General features: G+C 47.6%; 1 protein-coding gene across 2 annotated transcripts in view; it reads left to right on the forward strand.

The window, feature by feature from the left end:
- Hsc70-5 (Heat shock protein 70 cognate 5) overlaps positions 1-15,029 on the forward strand; it is a 49,003-nt gene that overhangs the window by 18,110 nt on the left and 15,864 nt on the right. For both annotated transcript variants that reach the window (XM_065426710.2, XM_065426711.2), the window contains exons 10-12: positions 1,763-1,852; positions 4,143-4,280; positions 4,876-4,980. In XM_065426710.2, coding sequence (XP_065282782.1) covers positions 1,763-1,852; positions 4,143-4,280; positions 4,876-4,980 — 333 coding nt within the window. The remainder of the gene's footprint in view (positions 1-1,762; positions 1,853-4,142; positions 4,281-4,875; positions 4,981-15,029) is intronic.

Consider the following 15,029-nt stretch of genomic DNA (forward strand, 5'->3'; position numbering starts at 1 on the left):
AATCGGAAGGTATGTTTAGAGCAGTAGTATAAGGCTTGGTGCCAAATGTTATTCTATAATTTTTTGGAGTTATGACTCTTGAAAGGTTCAAGTAACTAGGGTTATGCACAAAAACTACCGTCCCAGAATGACAATACGGTTGAGCATCTGTGTGCCCCAACTAAATAACTGTGGAGTAATATTTTATTTTAGTTGTTTCATAGGAAAAACATTTACTAAAACCACTGCAATTGCACTTACAACTTGCATTCAGTTTCAACTTTTTAGAAGGAAGGCAATACGTAAAAAAACTGTCCAGAGTTGTATTCTGCATAAAATTCCACCCCAGAAAATACAAACAAGTCCGCCTTGTCAAATATAAAAAGCAGGGTCCTGTCTACCAACCGCAAAAACTGGAATTTCTCGGGGATTTTTATTATTCTGGAAATACTCTGGGAATTTGTGCTTCTATCAGGGAAAATTAGCTGTAATTTTATTGAAAGGGAACGAAAGTCGCGCTAATGCTGGCTTCAGTAAAAGAGAGGAATCGTAACGAATTGTCTTTGACGCCGTGTTGTTGGCTTTAGGAGTTAACCAGTGTGCAGTGAACGACCAATTTTCTGGGAGCCTGATTTTTGGGATATGCCTGATGAGGATGGTTCGTCAATGCATGCAATGGCACAATGGAAGGAGCTGGCCTTTCTCATTTGGACACTGTCAACAAGCTTGAGGACAGCTTAATGAACTTGATGTTGCAGAAGAAAAAGCGAGCGAAGGTCACAGATTCTTTTCTTCCGAAATAAAGTGCTCTGGTCATCGCGCTGTGTCTTTTGTTTTTTTACGCACCTTGGAGGCACAGATTGGTAAGTTCCCATTAGTCACGGCAACGGGAAACTGCCTTGAGATGTGTGGAGTTGTTAGAGAAGCTTTTGACAAGCATATTTTTTATTTCGAATTATCTATATATCGAACTATTTAGCGATCCCCTTCGAGTTCGATATATCCGGGATTGACTCTATTTGCAAAGTGCTGTACTTCAAACACCTAGAAATTTAGTCTGAACTGCCTGTTTATGTACAAATGCTAGTTTATCTAATCAAGTTGACAATCGCAAAGCATGGTTCATCAAACAGGCTGTTGACCAGACCGCGGCCGTAATCAAATCAATCTGACTCCTACTTTATTGCTGCCGTTGATGCAAGTTCCCATACTATTTTTTTTTTCAACAATGCTCTTTGCTGCTTATCAGAAGGCTGTAGCGTCACTGTGTTGCGGGGGCTTTTGACTTCCCATGCTGTATGTGCTGTGAAGACTTCGCCTTCTGACATCACTAGGCCTTGTTGTCGGCAGCCATTTGGCGTCGCAGCTCAATGCCCTTAACGTGATGTGGTGAAGTGCGACGTCATTTTAAATAGTCAAGCATCGCTTCTGCTGCTTGCGGAATCTGTGCAACACATGTGTAAGGTTGTAGGTTCGACATCCACTGGTGGCCAGTTATTGTGCACTTTCGTTTCCCTTTACCTTATAATTTCTACATTTCAAATAAAAACTACAAATAACTTCCTCTATGCTGTCCTCGGCTTCATATTGCAAGCAGCAAGCTGTGATGTTAATATTTTTCGTCTCTTAATTGGAACGTAATGTTCCTTGCAGAGAAAGTGAACTGAGCTTTCTGATGCAATATGGTTTGTATTGTGTCATGCTGTTTTGTTAAATCTAGCTTCTCAGTTTGCAAAATAATATTCTCTCAGATGGTGTTCTCTATGTCTGTACTGCTCCTCAGGTTCAAGAAACAGTCCAGGAAATCTTCGGAAAACAGCCGAGCAAAGCAGTAAATCCTGATGAAGCTGTTGCTGTAGGTGCTGCAATTCAGGTGAGGAAATAATCAAATCTCGATATAACAAATCACGCAGGACTGCCAAAAATCGTTCAGTATTCTGAAAGGTCGTTATATTGAAAGCCCCAAAATTAATGACTGCACCCATCAGTTCAAAAGTGGCCACTGCTTGAGCTATTCACGAAATCGTCGCTGTTGGCTCTTGGTTTGCACTGTTGCCATTTTCCATAGATTCTGCCGCCACGGACCACCGAAATACTATATAATAGTGGCATGTGCAAAGCTGACACTGTGAAAACTACAGTAAAACCCCGGTGATACGATCACGGCTGGTACGAATTTTGGTGTGGTATGAATTCGTAACATTCCCTGGCCAAAATACATTGCTTACAACAGGAAAAACGTGGGCTGTTTGAGATGCGTTGCTGCGCCGCTGCGGATCATGCGAACCCGTGAGGAACAGTGGTGGCAGCGGCGGTGGTGACTGAGCCAGCCTAGCGGCTGGCAGACAAGCTGGCCCAGCGGGATCTAGGTGGGATCGATAGTCTCCAAGCAACCAGCTATGTCATGCGGCTGTGCAATCTCTCATTGGGCCCCATCGAGCAGACTGGGACATGTACAATGTTTTGCGACAGTGGCCCCTTTCAACTCCTAATATGCTGCAATATTTAGCTTATGCTTCACCGCATAACACAGCTCCATTGCGGCAGAGCTGACTTAATAGATCCAGTGATTATGTTAAGCATGAGACTCTTGCTGGCTCTAAAATAAGTGCAACGTTGCACTTTGTGGATCTGGCCCAGTGTGCATAGTTCCCGGTAGGCTTTAACTGATGCACACTTTGCTTTGGGTATTTTGCCAACTGATCTGTGCACATGTGCAGCACCTAACTTGTGCAGCTTCGATGGCAAACAGTGGTCACTTACTGCAGACTTTGGCAGCTTGTTGCAGTGAGCCAGAGGCTAGTTGCAGTGCACCGGTCACTTGCTGCAGCATGCAAGCTGGCTGCACTGCTAAAGTTACATGACCACCACATTTAAATGCAACATAAGATGCAGGAACATTACAGATTGGCGACGGCATCAAGGGGAACGTAATACATAGGAAGCATTGGGATCTAGGTTGGGACTGCGAAAACCTGATGTAGCATCTGGGAAAACACAGCAGCGAGGAACGTATCAACAGAGTTCTACGATTGGCCATGAACAGGTCCTCACGATTGGCTTCGAAGCTCGGAAAAAACTGTGCGTTGCCTAATGCCGGTTCCCGAAAGTCGGCTTCGCCTCTGTACAGAAATGTTACTTCATGAAGCGTACACAAAAGTATTGCGGTGAAGCATAACAAGTGTGGGAAGGGGCTATTGCCACGGGACACAGTATGTGTTCCTTAATTATATACGCGTGCACGCGGTATCTCCCGTCACAGTTCGAGCACCGATATGACTAATATGTGTACCGGCAGGCCTTCAGAGCTTTTTCGAATGTGCCCGTGGCGGTTGGAGTCATAAGAATAGTAAAAGACATACCTTCTTTTCCAACTGGCCGGTTTTTCTGACATTTTCTCGGCCCTTCTGGAGTTCAAAAAATTGGACGTTGACTGTACAACTGACCAAAAAGATGCAAAGGTGCTTCAAATGGTCCGTGGGGCAAACGAGCAGTGGAAGAAGGCACGAGAACAAAAAGGACCTACGCATTGAGGAATGAACAGGAAATGAAGCGTGCTGCCACCGTTTTGAAGGAGCTTGAGCTCAAAAAACGGTGTTGGCTGAAGCCGAGATGCAGTTGTCCCTCATCCAAACCAAAATAAACTTTAAAGCAGTGAAACACAACACTGAGGCATTGTGTGTGGACTGAGAGTATGTCAGGACAGTTGAGGTTGACTTACAAGCTGTTGAGAGAGAATCTCAATTGTGACAAAGTTCGGGCCTCGTACCACTAAGCTTGTTATCAGTTGATAGAAATAGCTCATATTTGAAAATATTTGCTTCTTTATGCATCTCCTTTTTATTGAGAATGTCAGACTCGATTTGCAATTTTTTTCGAAAACATTTTATTTGCTGTGAATTTTACTAACCCCTCCCTTCTATTCTCTTTTTGAATAAACACTACTCCTTAGTATCAAGTCTGCTTTCTTTTTTTTTTTTTCGCATGCTTACTAGAGAGTGACAGCACTGGGCGACATGGTTTCAGCCCGTCTCGACATAAAACAGTTTTGAGTCACTCAGGGAATTTTGCAAAGGCACTCAGGAAAAACATGGAGAACTGAGGGAATTTGGAAACGTCGACTTGGTAGACACCCTGGAGTTAATCTCCTTTTTGTTTTTCAGGGTGGCGTGTTAGCTGGAGATGTGACAGACGTCCTGCTGCTGGATGTAACCCCACTTTCGCTTGGAATTGAAACTTTGGGAGGCGTGTTCACCAAGTTAATCAACCGAAACACAACCATTCCTACCAAGAAGAGTCAGGTTGGTGGCTTCCTCAATTGCCGTTTCCTGGCTAACACCACGTTTGACAAATTTTAGCTTTATTTGTAAAGGTGGCAGCCTTGTGTTTCCTTGTACCCTTGTCTTGATTTTAAAAAGAGTATTACGATATTTCTAGTACCAATAGCCGAGTCATTTATATGTGATCATTAGTAGGCAGTCAACTTTTTTTATGCAAGACAAACCTTGCTATCCTTGAAATCTACCTTGCACCCTCTGACCATAAAGTTGTGTACGGCATAGTTAATCTTGGAACCACATACTGCATAAAAGCAGGTTTTGGTCGGATTATGCAGTTTTTGAGTAATTGTCAGAAGCTTTTCTGATATGAGCTCGTGTAAAATTGGTGCTATGTTTTGGCAGCTCTTTCTCTGAGTTTTTGGTGCTTGATATAAGGCACATAATAGCCTAGTGTAAAATGTGTTTCTGAGCAGTGATGTGCAATTTTTCGTCTCCTAATGGGTATGACTCCCTTGAGGAGAAAATTGACTGAGCTCAGATTCATTGACTGATGTGCCTAATGGACTGTGGTGCCTGCATGGTATGTTTACCATGGCAAGTGTTTGTGCTGTTGCAGGTTTTCTCTACAGCTGCTGATGGGCAGACACAGGTAGAAATTAAGGTGCACCAAGGTGAACGTGAAATGGCCTGTGACAACAAGCTTCTCGGCCAATTCAGCTTGGTGAGTAATCCTTGTTATGCAATCTTCGACGACAGTGGCACAAAATCACTAATTACACTCACTGACTAATAATTCGGACAGCTTCCCAACATTGCCTCCCACAGGGGTGCCTGCGTCAGCAGGCGTTTGGTGTGTTTTGACACCACATACCCGAGCACGTGAGGGTTGGACCCTCTCGCGTGTAGCCGTGCATGCCTTAGCCGTGTCCGTGGAAAGGGGTATCCTGGGGGTTGAGCCGATGCTGGGTGTTTGGACCTTTAAGGCCCGCTGGCTGAGGGGGCCTCTTTGGCCTCTGATTCACATAGACGGAACCTCCAGACTGACCTACCTGGAGGAAATTGGCAGTCGCCTTTTCCTGACCCCCTCTTCAATCTTCTGCTTTCTCTCTTGCTGTTTCTTTTTTCCTGTCTTATCACTTCTCCTCACTTCCGTATTCTGTGCGGCAAGGGTTAACCTAGTGTAATTATCCAACCTTGGGTGTTTTATATTGGGTTATAGTGGCGAAGCATGGCTGGCGTCTTCAGGTATTCTTCAAACCTTGTAGCGTCCCCTTGTGGGGCTCGGTGGTGGGTGGCCACCATCGCCGCAGAAATTTTTAACGCTATATGGCAAGTGACTTTCCACTATTACCTCATCACTCCCTCAAGAGAGGGCAGGGCGCACCGATAAAACTGTCACATTTTTCATGACACCAAAACAATCTTTTCCCAAGTACCACATTGTACACAGTCAGCATGATACCAAAACAGTCGGAATGATCTCACCATTTGTTGTGGAATGTTTCACGGAAGCAATTGGCCCAGGCAATAAAGTAATGAAGATGGGAAGTGGTGAGCTTCTTCTCGAATTTCACGACAAAGTACAGTATGGCAGACTCCCGAAACTAGTAGCATTTGGGGAAATTCCAGTCTCAGTGGGCCCACACAGATCCATAAACACAGTGCGCTGGGTCGTCTCAGAAGATGACCTTCTCGAACTGAGTGAAAGCGAACTACTAGAAGGATGGCAAGACCAGAACGTAGTAAAAGTGCAAAGGATAACATTAAAGCGAGATGACAAGTAAATACCGACCAAGCACACAATCATTACTTTCGGAACCAGCAACCTACTATGAAATAATAGAAACCGGCTACTGCAAGCCTCGTGTGAGACCATACATTCCAAATCTGCGTCGGTGCTTCAAGTGTCATTGTTTTGGGCATGGGTCACAAACTTGCAGAGGGCGTGATACTTGTGCTTAGTTCATCAGAACACGCTTCAGACATCAGCAATGCGCTGTGCCAACTGTGAAGGAGATCACCCATCCTACTTGCAATTGTGCCCCTCATGGAAAAAAGAGAAACAAATCATAGAACTGAAATTCAAATGAAACCTATCTTTTCCAGAGGCATGTAAGCGTTTCGCTCTCCACAATCAGTCCAGTCCTTCCTACACCGATGTGGCCCACCGGGGTGCAGCAATACATCATTTGGCAGCCGCCCAAGTCACATCCCAAGTAGCATGGAGTGTGACGGTGGACACGCCATCAGCCCTCCCCCCTCCCCGGCTAGAACAGCCAGCGCTGTTCCTCTCCCCACCAAAGAGGGCCAGCTGACCCCCGGGCCTGCCAGCCCCAGGGCCACTGCCTGTGCAGATAGGCCCAACATCCCTGCGAACGTGCCTTCTGCGCGGGCACTATCCACCGCCTCGGATGAGATGATGGATACAATGAATACAACTCCGGTGTCTCAGACGCCCAAGGAATAGCGCAGCTCCCCTCAAGTGCACCGGGAAGAAAGAAAAATACTGATTGGACAACCATGAGTTTCATTTCTTCGATAATGCGAGACGCCATGTTATACGTGGTTTAGACGCAGTCTAGTGCACCGTAGCAACACGACGATGGCTGGCGGTCGACGGAAGTTTGTGACGGCTCATGCTTTCGGGAAAAAACGCAAGAGACATTCTCTGGTACCCCAAGTGGTGTCGGATGAATCGGCAGTGACGGCGATCAGCATAGTGACATGCGGCAGCGAGCGAACGGCAGTTACCGAAGCTACTACCGCGGATGCGATGCCTACGGCCAGCAATATGTCGAGGGCAATGCGCGTGCGTCATCACGCTTCTCACCACAAAAGCCGAACAAGTGACAATTGAACGTCGCACGGAGGAGGAACTACAGAAGCTGCCTTCGTTATCAGCTACCCGCCAAAAGCAATCACTTAACGGAGATTCCTCGGAAGTAGCGGCGAGCGGGACCATGTTTACGATTCTAAGCCTAGCGGCTCTAAATCACCTGCTTTGGTGCGCGAAATGCGAATTCAGCCATGGCCCTTTGAACGTGTTAAAGGGCAACCGGTAATATGGAGTGGCCGTGAAACTAGTGGTGAACTGTGCCATTTGCAGCGACAGAGTTGTTGAACCCCTGTCAGAGAGGGAAAACTCAAAACGCAAATGAGGGCCTCTGTTCCGTAATGTGGTCGCTTGTGCCTAAAAGCCAACATGCCTCGCTTTTCAGTGGAAACTGCTGTTGCTGAAGTAATCACCATGTTTAATGCTGGGAAGAAACGTGCCTCTGAGGCCATCTTGAAGGAACTACACTTGAGCCAAGGCAGCACAGCCGTTCAGCAGATAAGAATTTTGAGCTTCATAACCACCACATAAGATATGGCAATAACATTTGTAACAGTAGAGATAAAATTACAGTGATGGTTGCGAATTGTGATCTCTGATTGTTCTAGAATGTGTACATATAAATTTTTCTGATATTCAGTGGTAAAATTCTTGAAAAATTGGGCAAATTGATATTCAGAAGGTATTAATTATCTCAAAAATGACTTAAGGGGGGACACCCCTCTTTGAAAAAAATTTTTTATTTGTGGATTGATTTCAATGAAACTTCTATGTTTCATTAAGTTTTATGCACTGATTCTAAATCTGCATTTATTTTTTCCATACAATAAACAGTTTTCAAAATATTTACAATATTATGTTTTTCATTTGGAGTTTGATAATTTCCCAAACAATTGATGCAATGATAAAATTTAGCATACCAAATTAATGTTTAACATCTAAGGAATGTAGTAAAACAAGAATGAGTCTCCTAGGCCAATTAGGTCTAAATCTAGGGGTTGCTAAACCCATTGCAGTAAAAGTTCCCTCACCTGCTTTATACACAGTATCTTTTTAAAAAATGTTACTGACCAATATGCGCAGTGAAATTAGCCTTACTACATAGAGTAAGAGTTTCTGTTTTCAGGGAAAAAAAAATTACTGTGCTAGCACAAATACAAACAGAAATATGTTCACTCCAAAACTGCTTGTGTGCCAAAATTGTAGTTTTGAGAAAACGAAGAAAAACGGTTTCAAGCACCTTTATGAGAACGAAAGCACCTCAAATTACGAAAATGCACCTGGGGAATAATCTGGGTGCATCCCAGATTGGTGCTTCTTTTTTGCCATCGTCTGGAGGCCCAGTGATAATGCCCGTTTTTTCCTGGAAGCAGTGGTGCGACGCAAGTCTTTTTCTTTGGCTCTTTTTGAGCCGGAGTCTGTCACATTCATATTCATTTCTTGAAGAATGGCTGTTGCTGCATATTCATTTCCAGTATTGAAGCGTAGCACTGCTTCTGCAACGGCTGCCTCCACAGCAAAACGGGAGAAATGCTGCTCTTTGGAAATCATACTCCAGATGACTGAGTGGAATGATTCATTGGAGTTTTGGGTTCTCCCTCGCTTGCACCTATCCAGCAGCTTTACATCTGCCAAGCGCTCATACACAGGCAAAAGGGCCTTTGCCACGTCCGCTGGCAAGTTATACTTGTGCCTTGGTTGTGGCTCACCTTTTGCTGTTGCCGCATTATGACGGCACCAAGAATCCTTGCCACTTGGGCACAGGCTGTGGTTAGAGCAGCTGTCGGTTGACGTGACATGGTGGTACGTTGCCATTACCGCTCTCTGCATGGCGTCAACATCACCACAGTGAGACTTGAGTGCTCGACCATAATAGGCACTCAGCCTGTTGATGAGGTCTGCTGTGAGCCTCCCCTTGCCACCAAGTCCCCGCATGCCTTCACTTTTGTGCTTCTGGAGCAGGTTTCGAAGCGCTGCACCCATACGTTTTTGTACATGATTGATGCAGTCTTCTTTCTGAACATCTACAAAGCCGTACACCTTTGCATCCTTGATAGCATTAAAAGTGCAGCTGTCACCGTCGCACAGCATGGTTGAGTACTTTACTTTGTTGCGTTCTAAAGAACGCTGGAACAAGATTAATCCAGCCTCAACTTCCATTTGGCCAGATTTACAATCAGTGTTCTTCTGGCACTGATGGGACTTCCTCCACCCAGCATATTCATCAGAGTCAGGTCTGGGCCCAATTTCACAGCCCAAACAAAAGTTTGAAAGTACGACGTAGTCCAGGATGTAGCCGGTAAATAGCTCCGCCACTGCGCCTACTCCTATATGTGAAGAATGGCCCCGCGTCATCCAGGTGCCATCAAAGCACACAGCAATGTTGCCTTTGTGTCCAAAACACAAGTTTTCGTAAAGTGTAACCGCTTTTTCCGCGCACTGCACCATAACAGCCTCAGCTGCGCGCGTCGCACCGGGGTTCAGAGTTTTTTTCAAATGCCGCTGAAACGTCTTGTTGTGGAGACCTCGGCCAGACAGGCCCATCGCTGCGAAAATGTCATTCATGGCTGTCTGGCCGTTACCTGTTGCGAGCATCGCACGCCCGGCAAGGATATTAATTTCAAACGGGTTGCATTTCTTTTCACTCTGTACCCGTCGCGAACTCCACTCAGTCGCTATCTCACCGCACCTCTCGCAGATGAGCATCAGTTTCACTGCGAGTCCGTACTCGCGATCTCCTGTCACCATCTCCGCGCGTCCTTGACAAGTCTGGCAGCGCATAAAGCCAAGGAGGGAGTTTATCGCACGCATGTCGATGGCAGTAAACGCTGTCTTACGTTCGTCTGTTACCGACGCTGCCGCGCCGCCGAGTTCCGTGAACTGCTGCATCTTTCGCGTCGTTGCTGCCGTCGACGCAAGCCGCTCGAGCGTAGCCTTTTCACGAGCGCTTGCCTCCCTTACGTCGCTGTCGGTCACAGTTTTCGAGTCAATTCTCACTCGGGCGGACACTTCAGACGCGTCGGGTGCGCTGTCCACCGATGCAACTTCCAGCGAGGCATTGTTTGGTTCTCCGCGGCAGGGCGGTTGCCCGTCCGTGCGTTGGTCGGCGAGTCTGGCGTCCGCAGGCGTGTTGGCTGCACTGTCCAGCGAAGCATCGTCCAGCGAAGCATTTTCTGCTTCTCCGCGACAATCGGGCAGCTGACGATCCGCAGAAGTGATGGGAGCACTGTTCAGCGATGCGTCGTCCAGCGATGCCTTGTTTGCTTCTCCGCGGCTATCATGCGGCTGCTCGTCTGCACTTGCTCCTCGTCGGTCGCTTACTTCAGACGGAAAAGAAGACGATTCCCCTACTTTCTTTTTCGTTTTCCTTCGTCTCCGGCCGAACATATACACGGAATGGTGCTTCTTCGGACCCCCTGGCATAGTTCCGTGCAGTAGCGAGGACCCGCTCAAAATGGCGGCATGCGCAGCGCTCATGCCAGGGCAACCGGCCTAAGCCTATCAGATGGTGCCATTCGGGTCACGTGCTTTTACCGACCAATAAGAACGCGCGTTGAAGAAAACTTTGCGCTTGTTTTATTTTACTGCGGCTGGCACATGGTGGCTGGCCGAGAGAGGGTGGGAAGCCGGACGCGCGAGCTTTCAAACAAGACCAAGATGGCATAGGTGCGGCTTTTCGTTTTTGCGCGGCGCGCGGTCGTAACTAGCGCTGTTTGTCCTCAATTTAAAGGGCGCTTTCAGAAACTACATTATTTTAAATCGACATTACGGCGCAATTACGCATCAGATTTAAATGGAAATTTGCTCAAAGGTGCAGAATTATGCCATGAATCCAAAAATGAAAAGATTGAAAATCGGGCTTTTTGACTGTTACGAACTTGTACCGCTGCACCACTATTACGACTTTGTGGTCCCGTAGCGCTCGTCACCCGTTTCGTGACAGAGCGTTGGTAGCGAAGACTCCGAGCCAGGCGTCGATGAGAATAACGAAAGGGATTTTATACATTATATACAGGTCATTGTACAGGACAAGATCGGATCGGCACTGGGGCCGAGAGCTCACACAAACGCGACTGTTCCCGCACGACGGCGTCCGGCGAAAACGCGTGACACATCTCACCCCAGTCGGGAGCGACACTCTCTCCCGGTGGGTCGGCGGATCCTGTTTTTCAGGCAGCGCGTTGCTGCTTTTATAATCCCCGAGAACCATTGTCACTCAAACGGCCCAATACAAAGTCAGCACACGACGGTCGTCTGAGGGGTCCAACCAGCGACCGCGCTGGCCACCCGGTTCAAAGTTCGCGCGCGTGGTGACCTCCATGCAAGAGGAGGTGCGGCGCCGGGCTGTCTGGTACTCGCGGACACGTCCAAACCTGCTGCTCGCCGAGGCTTCTCCCACAGGATCCCGCTGCCTGAGGGCTCAGCATCTTGACTTGTGAAGGGAGAATTAGGGCGCTCGCAGGATAGATTCTGCATCTTGCAGATTCGGAATCCGGGCTTGTGGTGATGGCACAACATGACCGATTTTCGGTCCCAAAGAGCCGTGTCCCCCCTTAAAATAAGAAAAAATAGATTGCATATCTGCTTCTAGCAGGCTAAAGTACACCTTGCCTGAAAATTTCATTTGTATATGACAGAAAAAAAAAATATATATATCCAACACCAATGTTTCCGCTTAAACCTTCACAAACTTTCTCTGGCAGTATGCCATTTTCCAAAAAGACCACAACGAGGCCCTTGCCTCGTCGGGCAGTGTGGCAATAATTGTAGATAAGGGTGTTGCTTGCCGGCAACTACAGCTTAAAGAACCCCTCGAAGCTGTTGCAGTCCGTGCGGTACTGTTTAATAAACTGGTAACAATTACCTCCCTATACATCCCCCCTGAACTACCATCTTTCAAGAACAGAATTTCAAAGCTTTATATATGAACTGCCTGAACCTTAGATTGTCGTGGGAGATTTTAAGGGGAGACGCGGGTCTTGAAATGACAAAAAATCGCAAAAAAGTCGATTTTCGGAAAAGTGCATTTTCGCTACGTTTATACATTCAAGAATCCCTCCGCGAAATCTAGAACCTAAATTTAATCGAAAAATAATTAAAAAACGCACTTATACGGGCCAGGGTGGCCGCGGAATTAGCAAAAAATTGCCAAAAATGTTCGAACTTCGCGCCGTCGTCATTTGCGAACGCGTTGGCCGGCGGACGCCATCTTGAGCTTGTTTGAAAGCTGCTTTCTTTGTGCGTATTTTGCGCCGGTTCAAAATGGCGTAGGTGAGGAGGAACCGACGCTATCGCGTCATTTCTGAAGGACGCGCCCGTGCCGCTGATTGGCCAAAGCACGCACGCCCCCCGCGCGCCTCGCTCCTATTGGTCGCGCGCCGTTTGAGTGCCGATTCCCGCGTGCCCGACAGGCTGGTCGCTCTCGTGCACGCTGCGAGTTTCTCTCTCTGGATTTATCCCGCCGCTGTGAAAGTTTGTTCAGCCGCTCGCTTCTCGACAACGATTGATAAGGTGTCTTTTGCGCTGCCCGAATGGCTGGAGGAGATCGTCGGCTGAAGACTACAACGCGTCAAGCGTTCGGCAAGGCGCGAAGGCGGCCGTGGAATGCGCGACAGAAGATGGATAAGCCTGTCATGCACCCGGAGTTGTCGGCTGCTCCGCTTGAAGATTCTGCCGGATCGAGTTCCGAGCTGCAACCCGGTACGTCTAACAGCAACACATCTAGCACCCATGCCTCGCGTGTTGACGCAGACCGTGTAGACACCGTTTTCTTCACGACCGAAGAAAGAAGCAAGCGTGCAGCGATCGCCGACAAGGCGAAAACGCGCCTGGCGTCGCAGTCTGCAACGGAGCGCAAGTTTGAGTTGCTCGGTGTTGACACGAAAGAGGACGTCAACGACAGCGGAACAGAATTTGCGATTGTTGATTTATCCGTGGTACAATACTTTTTTGGACTTATGCCGTGTCCCGAGTGCGGCAAGAAAACGCTGACGCTTTCAAAGGATTCCGCCAAGGTGTACGGGCTCTGTGCCAAGCTTGTGCTGGAGTGTTCCACGTGTGGCATGCGCGAAGAGCGATTTTCTTCCCCAAGAGTGGCTGGTGACACAACAATAACGCCGTTCGAAGTAAACGCCCGAGCTATGAAGGCCATGCAGAGCATTGGTAAGGGAGCAACAGCCCTCTCCGACTTCTTTGCCGCAATGAACATTTCTCACCGTGGCTTACACCACAAGACCTATCAGGGCCATATGAACATGATGGTTCAAGCGTGCAGCAGTGCTGCCACAGATTGTGAGGCTGCAAGTGTGGCCCAAATCAAAGAACTGTACAAGGACTTGGGAAACCCACCAGGGAACATAGATGTCATTTATGATGGAACCTGGCTGACACGCGGCCGCAGTTCGCACGTCGCTGTTGGGTGCATCATTGAGATGTACACCGGGCTCGTCGTTGACCACGTCGTGCTGTCAAACTTTTGCTTGGGCTGCTCACATGGTCCAAAACCCAATGAGGAAGGGTATGTGGCTTGGCACACAAAACATCTTCCAGAGTGCCAGAAAAACATTGACTGTAATGCTGGGCAAATGGAGGTACAAGCTGCACTGCTCATGTTTCAAAGATCCCTTGAGAAGTACAAGCTGCGTTACACGACAATGCTCTCTGATGGTGACAGCAGGACATTTCACGCCTTGACCGAGCAAGCTGTTTACGGCTTCATCAAGATAGACAAGAAAGACTGCATCAATCACGTGCACAAGCGCATGGGAGCAGCCTTGCGTGGGCTGGTTGACAAAAAGAAGGCTCAAGGTGAGACACTTGGTGGAAAGGGACGGCTCACCCAGGACAGGATCAAGAAGATCACAAATTACTATGGCTGGGCCCTGAGGAGTCACAAGAATGACGTGCCAGGCATGAAGAGGGCAGTTGAAGCTACCCTGCACCATATGTCGTCAACTGATGATGCCCCCAAGCATGACCTTTGTCCCGAAGGGTTAGACTCCTGGTGCAGCTACAACCGAGCTGTGGCAAAGGGCGAGCAACCTCCACCACACAAAAACAGCCTGCCCGACTTCGTGTGCGAAGCTCTGGAGCCAATTTTCAAGCGGCTGGGTGAGGAAGCTCTCTTAGAGAGGTGCAGCGACGGCGTGACTCAGAATGCCAGTGAAAGCCTGCATTCCGTGATCTGGGATCAAGCCCCGAAGACTAAGCATGCCTCGCTGCACTGTGTCCAGAGGGCAGCAGCTGAAGCCATCAGCCGATTCAACCAGGGTGTAACAAGAAGCAACACTGCAATAGCCGAGAAGCTGGGCTACAGTGCCGGTAGCTGTATGGTGCGCCGAAGCCTTGAAAAGGATCGTCGGAGGCTTCTCATGTCCGACAAGGACCACACGAATAGAAATGCTTTGACAAACAAGCTTGCAAAGAGGCACAAGCCAGCAACAGACTCCGCCTACAGTCCTGGGCTTTTATAGGTCTTGGTGTGACCTGTGCTGAATGCAAAATTCTGTGAGTGTGCAAGAGATATATACATTTTTTTAAATTTGAATTCTGGGATTTTACGTTCCAAAACCATGTTATGATTCTGGATTAATTTTCACCACTTGAGAAGCACTGCAACACAAGCACGTGAATTTTTTTTGGATTTCGGCTCCATTGAAATGTGGCGACCTCCACTGGGATGTGATCCAGATTTTTTGTTATAGCCATAAACTTTGTGGAAAGGACATATTTTGTTGTGGCCATGAAGTCTGTGCAACTTTATTTGCATAGGGATGCCATTTGTGTGCCTTCTGTTCAACAAGGAACTAAAATAGGAATGTGAAGCTCGTGGTGCTAGCTTTCTGGCATTGCTTTCAATGACTATGCATGATGTTGCAACCAATATCTCAGTGTTATTTTTGCACAATGGCCATATATATGTCATGAACTTGTTGCTG

This window comes from Dermacentor albipictus, chromosome 1 (genome assembly GCF_038994185.2).
Source record: "Dermacentor albipictus isolate Rhodes 1998 colony chromosome 1, USDA_Dalb.pri_finalv2, whole genome shotgun sequence".
Taxonomy (NCBI): Eukaryota; Metazoa; Arthropoda; class Arachnida; order Ixodida; family Ixodidae; genus Dermacentor; species Dermacentor albipictus.